Raw genomic sequence first — 9,583 nt, 5'->3', positions numbered from 1 at the left:
GGATGCCCTCTCCCTTCCCTGCCCCTCCACCATCCCACGTGCTTTTTCCCTGCCTCTCCCCCACTGGCCCCAGGCCAGGTTCCCCCCCCATGCTGAGCTCTCCTTCCCACCCTCCCCCCAAGTCAATTCATATGCTGTGGGGGGCCTGGCCCCTGGGGTGATTGCTGAGAGCCCAGCTGTCTTTTGCTGTCCTGTCCCCTGCCCTGCGCTGAGCCGGAGCCATGCAGCCTGGGCCAGGGTTGTTCCTTCTTCATTCATCCACCTGTGTCTTTGTCCCTGCAGGAGAGGGATGCTGAGCTCTTAGCAGCGCCGTGCCCCTCAGGATGTCGGGAATCCCGGAGACCCTGAACCGGCTGCGGGGGAGCTCGCTCCGGAGCTTGGGTGGGACCCTGGACCCCACCATGGTGTCAGTGCCCATCGACATGGAGAAGGAGGAAGTGAGGATCCTCAAAGTGTGTTTTCACAGCAACAGCTTCAACATGGGGAAGAACTTCAAGCTGGTGAAATGCTCCGTCTTGACGGAGATCCGGGTAAGTGGGGCGGGATGCAGCGTCGTGATGGAGATCTGGGTCAGCGGGGCGGGATGCAGTGTCGTGACGGCGATCCGGGTCAGCGGGGCGGGATGCAGTGTCGTGACGGCGATCCGGGTCAGCGGGGCGGGATGCAGTGTCATGACGGAGATCTGGGTCAGCGGGGCGGGATGCAGTGTCGTGACGGAGATCTGGGTCAGCGGGGCAGAAGCTGCCTCATCTGGATTTCCTCAAGCATGGACCTGGTACACGCTGCTGTGCCCTGTTAAGGGCACTGCACTGTTGCTACCTGATGTAACAGACGGTGGCTGCATATATACAGGCAGCCTGGATTAAACCTGGGACCTTCAGTCCCAAAGCCAGAGGCTTCGGCCAGTGGGGCTAAAGAAGCAGCTCGCTGCAGCCTGAGCCACAGGCTGGTCTAGTTATTGAGGCCAGCCACTAGTGGGCACGGAGCGGTGTATTGCACGGAGGCTGGGTGTGCAATAGGGCGGGATGTCCCCAATGGTCTCTTCACTTGATTGGCGTCTGAGTCGGCTCCCTGGCTGATGGCCCCGGTGAGACTACAGCTATGGCGTGGCCCGCTGGGAAAATGTGGTGTGGGCAGCCAGGAGCTGCGCCTGGTTCCTCGCTTGTGGTTCAGTGGGTTGTTCTGTGTGGGACTCTGGAGTGAGTCACTGAGATTCTGCTGGGCTTTCGGTTCCCTTTTTACGGCTGTTCTGGAGTGTGGCCCCGCAAGGGCAGGGAGAGAGCTGTCACGCCAGGGCCAGGCATGTCGCCATTCTAGGGAACGCTGGGGCTTGGGCACCTCTTGTGATGTCCTTGTCCTTTGCGCTGCAGACACGTCCTTCGTCTGGCTCTGGAGGTATTAACGCTTGGTGTCCTTTGCTGCTGCTGGCTCTAAGGCCAGGGGTGCAGCCAAGGTGCTAGGCTGTGGGAGGAGTGTGGAGACGCAGCTGTGTCCAGGTCTGTGGCATTAACTTTTTCCCTGCTAAAGCATGCTGGGAGGCAGCATTGGGAAGCATTGTGCCCTGTGTACCTGGCAGGACTGAAGTGGCTGAGGCAGAAATGCCAAGCGATTGTAGGCTTGTCAACTGTACCGTGCTCTGCGCTGAGCTGTGGTGGACCCCATGGCTGCTGTCTGGTTTACAGAGACAGGTCATTGTGACGGAGCCGAGATCAAACCCAGGCTGCAAGTCTGAGGTCTTAGGGACGTATAGTAGAACCTCAGCGTTACGAACACCTCAGGAATTACGAATCTCAGCGTTATGAATTGACCGGTCAACCACACACCCCATCTGGAACCAGAAGTACGCAATGAGGCAGCAGCACAGACCCCCGAAAAGCAAATCCAGGACAGTACTCTGTTAAACCTAAACTACTAACGAACAAAGGGAAAGTTTAAAAAAAAGAAGGAAGGAAGGAAACTGTTTCTTTGCTTGTTTCCTTTAAATTAAGATGGTTAAAAGCAGCATTTTTCTTCTGCATAAAAGTTTCAAAGCTGTACTAAGTCAATGTTCAGTTGTAAACTTTTGAAAGAACCAGTTTTGTTCAGAGTTATGAACATTTTGGAGTTACGAACACCCTCCCTTCCCGAGGTGTCTCTGCTGCTGCCAGATTGCGTACTTCCGGTTCCAGAATGGGGTGGGGGTGGCTGACCGGTCAGTTTGTAACTCGGGTGTTGGTCACTCTGAGGTGCTACTGTACTTGGGTGGCTGGCCCGCCCCTCTGCCGCCACGGAACATTGCTAGTTTTAGCATGCTCACTCCCTCAAACCCAGTGCGTGTCCGTCTACCCGAGCCAGCAATCACATCTCCCAGTTGCAGGGCAGATGGACCCTTAGAGGCTGGTGAGCCCTGTGGCTGAGGAATCCCGTCTGACTCCTCAGCCACAGGGCTCACCGGCCTCTAAGGACCCATCTACCTCTGCCGTGCTGGTACCGCAGTGCAGAAGGTGGAGCTTTGGGGAGGCAGGGCTGGCGAGTCGGGGCGGGGATCATGGGCTGATTTTCAGAAGAGCTGAGCACTCTCCCGTCCCTTTGAAGTCCATGGGAGCTTCAGGAGCTCAGTCTGTGGAAGCTGCAAGTGCTCAGACCTGCTGCTGATCAGGCCGTTAGCGCTTCCTGCTTAGTTTGACTCCACGGGGGCTTTGCCTCGGAGCCGCTTTGCAGACCCCCAGAGCCAGAGCTGACCCCGCATCTCATCCCGCGCGGTGTTGGGACATGCCGGGAATTCCATGAGCTGGGCCCCCTTAGGCAATGCAGTCTGGAGGCAAGCCGGGGTGTGCAGCTGTGCTTAATACCGGCCCTGGAGGCCTCTCCCGGTTGGTGAAGCAACACAGACCCTTAGATCTCCAGGTCAGCAGTTCAAATCAGTGAGTGGCAGTCGCTGTTGTGATGTCCCCACCCCCTGACTGGCCTCTCCTCGGCAGCCTGGGTGAAGCCTGGCTAAGTCAGGGAGATGGAGCTCAGCTCTCCAGATGAGGCAGGTGGATGGAACGGGCTGTTCTGTACCTATCCTGTTCTGTACGGCAGAAAGGGATCTAGGGGTTATAGTGGACCACAAGCTAAATATGAGTCAACAGTGTGATGCTGTTGCAAAAAAAACAAAACATGATTCTGGGATGCATTGAAAGGTGTGTTGTGAGCAAGACACGAGAAGTCATTCTTTTCTGCTCTACTCTGCGCTGGTTAGGCCTCAGCTGGAGTATTGTGTCCAGGTCTGGGCACCGCATTTCAAAAAAGATGTGGAGAAATTGGAGAGGGTCCAGAGAAGAGCAACAAGAATGATTAAAGGTCTTGAGAACATGACCTATGAAGGAAGGCTGAAAGAATTGGGTTTGTTTAGTTTGGAAAAGAGAAGACTGAGAGGGGACATGATAGCAGTTTTCAGGTATCTAAAAGGGTGTCATAAGGAGGAGGGAGAAAACTTGTTCACCTTAGGCTCTAAGGATAGAACAAGGAGCAATGGGCTTAAACTGCAGCAAGGGAGGTTTAGGTTGGACATTAGGAAAAAGTTCCTAACTGTCAGGGTGGTTAAACACTGGAATAAATTGCCTAGGGAGGTTGTGGAATCTCCATCTCTGGAGATATTTAAGAGTAGGTTAGATAAATGTCTATCAGGGATGGTCTAGACAGTATTTGGTCCTGCCATGAGGGCAGGGGACTGGACTCGATGACCTCTCGAGGTCCCTTCCAGTCCAATCTATGAATCTATGAATCCTGCCATCAGTTCCCTAGGGCTGTGAGCCCGTCAGTCAGAAATCCACTTAACGCTCCCACCAGCCCACTTCTGGACCGAGAGGGACGGTTGATGCATTTGTAGATCTTTGGGCTCATTGTGAGTGGTGGCCCAGGAGTGATTATTATTTATCTCTGCCCGGTGTCCTGGCCACTTCCCAAACACTGAGGCTTTGTCTACACTGCCAATTGAATGACAAAACTTTTGTCGCTCACAGGTGCTTTAAAAAGTTTTGCCGCAGCAAGTGGCCGTGTAAACGGCTCGTGGTCGGGAGGAGCGTTCTCCTGTCGACAACGCGAACCCCGCTCGTAGGGGGTGGAAGGGTTTTGTCGACAAACAGTGTTTACACAGCCCGACTCTAGCAACACGGCCGTGTGGCCAAAAGCTGTGTAGTGTAGACAAATTTGCTGTGCAGACCGACAAGTAGGTTGACCAGATGACCCGATTTTATAGGGACAGTCCCGATTTTTGGGTCTTTTTCTTATATAGGCTCCTATTACCCCCCACCCCTGTCCCGATTTTTCACATTTGCTGTCTGGTCACCCTGCCGACAAGCTGCACTGTGGCAGCAGGGCAGGGGCTGGCTTTCAGAAGGACGTACACGTGGGCAGGACGGGGGCCCTGGCAGATGAGCGCAGGGAGTCGTGCGGAGCACAGGGGCTGTGTGGAAGAAGGCAGGGGGGTGCCTGTGTCCCGGGGCGGGCGAGATTGGGGGCACTGGCAGAGTCGGGGGGATGGGCAGCAGCGTGAGTCGGGGCGGGCTCGAGAGAGGCTGCTCAGGGAAGAGAAACGTTCCCGCATCTCGTGCGGAGACGAGGCCACGTAGCCCAGAGGGAGCTAGAGTAACATTTTTGGCAATCAGCTGTTTGGCCAGTGGTGGAAGCAGCTGCCTGTTGGAATAGATGAGGCTTGGCCTAATACGAACAGAGAGGGTGAGAGCATCCGAGACCCCTTGGCCTTTTGAGGGTCCTCGGGGTGATCCCCGGCCCCTCCCTTGGCAGTCGGTCGTGGGTGGGTTTCCCCTGGTGCCGGCACAGAGTGACTGTCTCCGAGCTCTGTCTGCTGTGCACCCCTCAGCACGGCACCTCGGCATCGTTCGCTGTCCCCAGGCCTCACAACCGCCAGCCCGAAGGAGCAGACCCGGCGTGGGGCCCCGGGGACCCAGGAGATGAGCCTGGAAGGCAGCAAGACACAGACTCCGCCTACCCTCTGGGAGAGGCTCGTCCCACATACGAGGGGAGCGGGGGGCCCCATCAGTCCGGGTGTTCCCCGCTGATCACAGCTGCAATGCCAGGGTATAACAGGGTGGTCTGGCCCCTTTAAGAGTCGTAGAGGGTGGGGCAGAGCTCCCCTCTCTCCCAGCCAGCAGGGATGAGCCCTGGGACCAAGGATGGCTCCTAATGTGTCTCTGCTCCCAAGAGGAGAGAGATGAGCAGGGAAGGAAGCTGCCTCTGACCTCCCCCAGCCCAGCGAGGGGAAGACAAGCCGGTGTGAGGCTGCAGCCCCAGACTGCAGGAAGGAGGGTGGTGGGACACCTGCCCTGATGAGATGAAGGGCTGGGGCTGTGGGGCTAGACAGTCTGCAGTTGGTCAGGGACTGAATAAATAAGACCCCGTGAAAGGGGAATCTTATTGCAAGGATGCTGGTCCTAATGTCAATTATTGCAAAGCACCGGGGAGGGAAACTGAGGCAGAGCTGCTGTAGCGCCATCCCTGGCCACGAGGGGGTGCCCTGGAGGCAGCAGCCTGGCCACACCGAGTCTGGAGAGAGCTGACTCCCGGCCTGTTTAGGTGTTTGTAGAGGAGGGCTGGGCCATTGACTTGATCTTAGAACTGGCGTGGTTGGCGGTGACGATCAGGACGCACTGGGGAAACATCCCCTGCTTAGCAGAGCGGCTGCAATGTGCTATGCTTCCAGGGGGCACCATCTGGGTCAGCCCCTGGGCAGCATCTTGCAACAATTACATCTAGAGGTGACCAACCCACGGCTCGGTCCTCATCCCACAGGAAAGGGCAGAGACTCTGAGACGTGGGAGGAAAAGGACATTCTGCAGGGCTGTCGGTGGCTAGACAAAGAGGTTATGTGACTTGCCCGCGAGAGATTAACACAGCTGGCTGTGGACCCCGGGAGTCCTGGTGCACGGTCCTGTGTCTTAATGACAAGGCAACAAGCTGTGGTTACACCTTAGGTGTCCTGATCTTCAGCCTGTCGCTCTAACCCCCAGTCCTGCTGCCTTCCTGCTCTTGGGATAGGCCCCAGGAGACCTGATTCCCAGGCCACTGCTCGGGCCAGCACCCTGCGCACTGAGCTGTGGGCTCTGGTGTCCTGCACCGGGAGAGGATACAGGAGGTTTTTAAGAAAGGGCTGCTGGCGCAGTGAAAAATGTTGCCAGCTTCATCCTCCCACAAGCAGACCCGGGAGGAGAAATGTAGCAAGCCAGAAAGCAGCAGGATGTGTTGAATCGAGGGAACAGAGTGTTGTTGGAAGGGGCTGGCGTGTAGCACAGGACGTACTTGGGAACAGAAACGCAGCGGCTGCTGCGCTTTCCCTGGAAAACGGAGGATCTGTCATCGCAGCGAGCCCGGGGGGACAGGGGCAGAGGCGCCTTCAAATGAAAACACCGGGGGGACGGAGAGAAACAGGAAAATCTCCGCAGATGTCCCCGCTGCTGGGGGACAGGGAGTCTGAGCTGTCACACTGTTGACTGCTCTGTCAGTGGCTCGTGAGCTGATCCGGGACCTGGTTCTCTGCCCACCCCCCTGACACTCAGCAGTGGCTCCAGTGCTCCCAAGCTGGTGTGGGAGGGGAACTAGGCCGCTGGATTTTCCTTCTTCACCAGGATCCACCAGGCAGCGCGGACGAGGCCTTTCGAGGCTGAGGGTTGCCGGTGAACCGTTCACTGAGGGTATGGTTGCACCACATTGTAAACCTGGGCTGGTGGATTGGGTGTTTCCCAGGCCACGCATGAGTGAGTTCCTGCCCCTCTCTGTAGCCTGGCCCCTGCCCCTCCTCTCCCCCCCGAGGCCCCGCCTAGGCCATGGTAAGAGTTGCCCTGGGAGCCCGGGCCTCTGTGGGGAGCCCTGAACCCTCCATCTGCACTGGTCAGCGTGCCCTGGGGGGCAGGGACATGGGCCGGGGGCCGCTTTTGGGTATCCTGGCCTCCTGCTCAGGGCAGGTGGAGGATCCGGGGATCCCCACAGCGGCCCCGGCTCCCTGGGAGGCTCTTACAATGGCCTGGCTCTGGCTTCTGGCCTGGCTGGGGGCCAGGGATTCGGGGGGAAGAGGTGAAGTAGGGGGTCAGGGCCCTGGAGAGGTGCGGGGCCTCATGGCCCCCCCACTTCTACCGAGGTTCTGGCACTCCTGCCCCGGTCTCACAGCCATGCTAATGCGTCCACACTATGCTACACTGACCTTCTGACTCGGCTCTGCAGCTTGAGTTGTGTCCACACTGCAAAATGACAAGGCTTGGGCTTGGACCCGAGTCGCAGCGGGACTCAGGCTCTGAACCTCCCCTAGTAGCAGAATCTGAGGATCTGGGTCCTGAGCTTGGGGTGAAATCTGAGTCAGAGCCCAGCACCCAGAGGGTGAAACTTCCCCCAGCACTAGGGTGACCAGGTGTCCGGTTTTCGACAGGATCACCTGATTGAAAAGGAATCCTGGTGGCCGTTGACTGTCTGGTTGGCGGCTCTGCTAAGCGGGGCTGGCAGGCTCCCTGCTAGCCTCCTTGCCCCGTGGCTCCCGGGAAGCAGCCGGCATGTCCCCCCTCCGGCTCCTACGCGTAGGAGCAGCCAGGGGCTCTGTACGCTGCCCCTGACCCAAGCGCCACCCCCGCAGCTCCCATTGGCTGGGGAGGGGACATGCTGCTGCTTCTGGAAGCTGCTTGAGATAAGCGCCGTTCGGAGCCTGCACCTCTGACCCCCTCCTGGGCCCCATCCTCCTGCCCCAGCCCTGATCCCCCTCCTGGACTCCGAACCCCTCAGCCACAGCCCGGAGCCCCCTCCTATACCTCAAACCCCTCATCCCCGGCCCCACACCAGAGCCCCCAGCCAGAGCCCCCACCCCCTCTCGCATCCCAACCCACTGCCTCAGCCCAGAGCCCCCTCCACACTTCTGGCCCCATCCCGGAGCCCGCAGCCCCAGCCAGAGCCCTCACCCCCTCCTGCACCCCAGCCCCCTGAGCCAGTCCAGTGAAAATGAGCAAGTAAGTGAGGGTGGGGAGAGCAAGTGATGGGGGTGGGCGATGGAGTGAGTGGGGGCGGGGCCTCAGAGAAGGGGCGGGGCATGGGTGGGGTCTTGGATTAGGGGTGGGGCAGAGGGCAGGGCAAGGGTGTTCGGTTTTGTGCGAGTAGAAAGTTGGCAACCCTACCCAGCACACGGGGCCATTCAAGGCCAAGACTCCAGCGAAGGCCCCTTTGAGCGATGCCTGCAGGCCCTTGTGCTGGCCCCCTTTGCACAGGGTTGAAATTCACCCCAGGACTACACACTATTTGCCATTTGTGTTGTGTGATTGGTCATCCAGGTCAGCTGGTATTGTTTACGCTCCCTGATTGGACAATGCAAGCTTTATAACGGGGGCAGCGTTGCCTAGAGAAGACCATTGGGGACGAATCGTCATGCGGGCTAAAATGTATGGCTCCCTAGGGGTTTGCAGGCATTTCCCCCCGTTCCCCGGGCGGCCGTTGTCGGAACACTAGTGAATGCTGGATCCTGTGACCCCACGAATCCCAACAAAGCGAATTATTTGCAAAACTATTCAAGGATCTGTGTGTGGGGGGTGGATTGTTACTATTTTATCACCTCTGAGAAGAATAAAAATCTTAAGGCAGAGTGATGGCTTCAGAGCTCGCTCTGTCTGCACCCCGGATTTCCTTTTTGCTGTCCCTCCACAGTTATGAAACGACCGACGCTTTCTGTCCAGATTTGTGGTTTCTTCTTTGTGATGCAAGGCGGAACAGCCCGAGGGTCGGATCCTGCTGGGTGCAGAGCTCCCTCTGCTCCCTGCCGGCTGCAGCGGGAGCAGGAAGGGCTCAGCGTGTCTCAGGATCAGGCCATGTTTTGTGGGGTGTCTTCCTTTCAGGTAGGGCACAAAACGGCCTGGAGGAGTTTGCTGGGCCTTCTAGCCCCGATTTCAGTTGTGCTTCCTTGAGCCAGAGCCGAAGCCGATCCGAGAGACCTGAGCCAAGGGGAGAAGAAAGGCTTTGGCCTGAGCTTTGAAAAGACAGGGAGAGGCCTGGAGATACAGAGAGGCTGCGTCTAGTGGCCAGAGCTGCATAGGAGAAGGCTCTCACGCACACACAGAGGCCGAAGGGACAGAGGGAGGTTGCACTTGTGTTGAAGGCGCTGGCCTGGGAATGGAGAGACGTGAGTTCTGCTCTCGTCTCTGCCATAGACTCCCAGTCCATGGGTTTTCCCCCCACCCCCCCGTAACACGGGGGCTAGTGACATGTTGCAGGGGGTGCTGGGAAACAAGGCTGCTGGGCTGGTGCTAGAGGAAGAGGGTGGGGAAGTTACAAAACAAGCCAGGATTCCTGGTTTCAGTAGCTTAAGGAGAGGGAAGATGAGGTCCCCTTGGTAACGGGGAGAAGGCCGGCAGATCGCATGAGGAGAATTGCTGGGGTGGGATCCTGGCCCCTATTGCATTCCATGGAGTTTGCCATTGACGTCAGTGGCCCGGGATTTCACCTGTGTCCTTTAACTCACCTCCATCCTCTAGCTCCTTGGCTGCATCCCCCCTTTAAGGAGGACAGACTGACTGTAAGGTGGCTTTGACTCTATGTTCCTACCAGTCAGGCAGCTTTCCTGGGGGGCTGGCAG

At 57.8% G+C, this 9,583-nt stretch overlaps 1 protein-coding gene across 2 annotated transcripts in view; it reads left to right on the top strand.

The window, feature by feature from the left end:
* Positions 1–323: 323 nt before the first annotated feature.
* The window catches only part of PTK2B (protein tyrosine kinase 2 beta), a 54,450-nt gene continuing 45,190 nt past the window's right edge, over positions 324–9,583 (top strand). For both annotated transcript variants that reach the window (XM_065400563.1, XM_065400562.1), the window contains exon 1: positions 324–530. In XM_065400563.1, the coding sequence (XP_065256635.1) occupies positions 324–530 (207 nt within the window). The remainder of the gene's footprint in view (positions 531–9,583) is intronic.

Source organism: Emys orbicularis, chromosome 3 (genome assembly GCF_028017835.1).
Source record: "Emys orbicularis isolate rEmyOrb1 chromosome 3, rEmyOrb1.hap1, whole genome shotgun sequence".
Lineage (NCBI taxonomy): Eukaryota > Metazoa > Chordata > Testudines > Emydidae > Emys > Emys orbicularis.
Note: the sequence above shows the minus strand (reverse complement) of the source record. Positions and strands in the feature narration are given on the sequence as shown.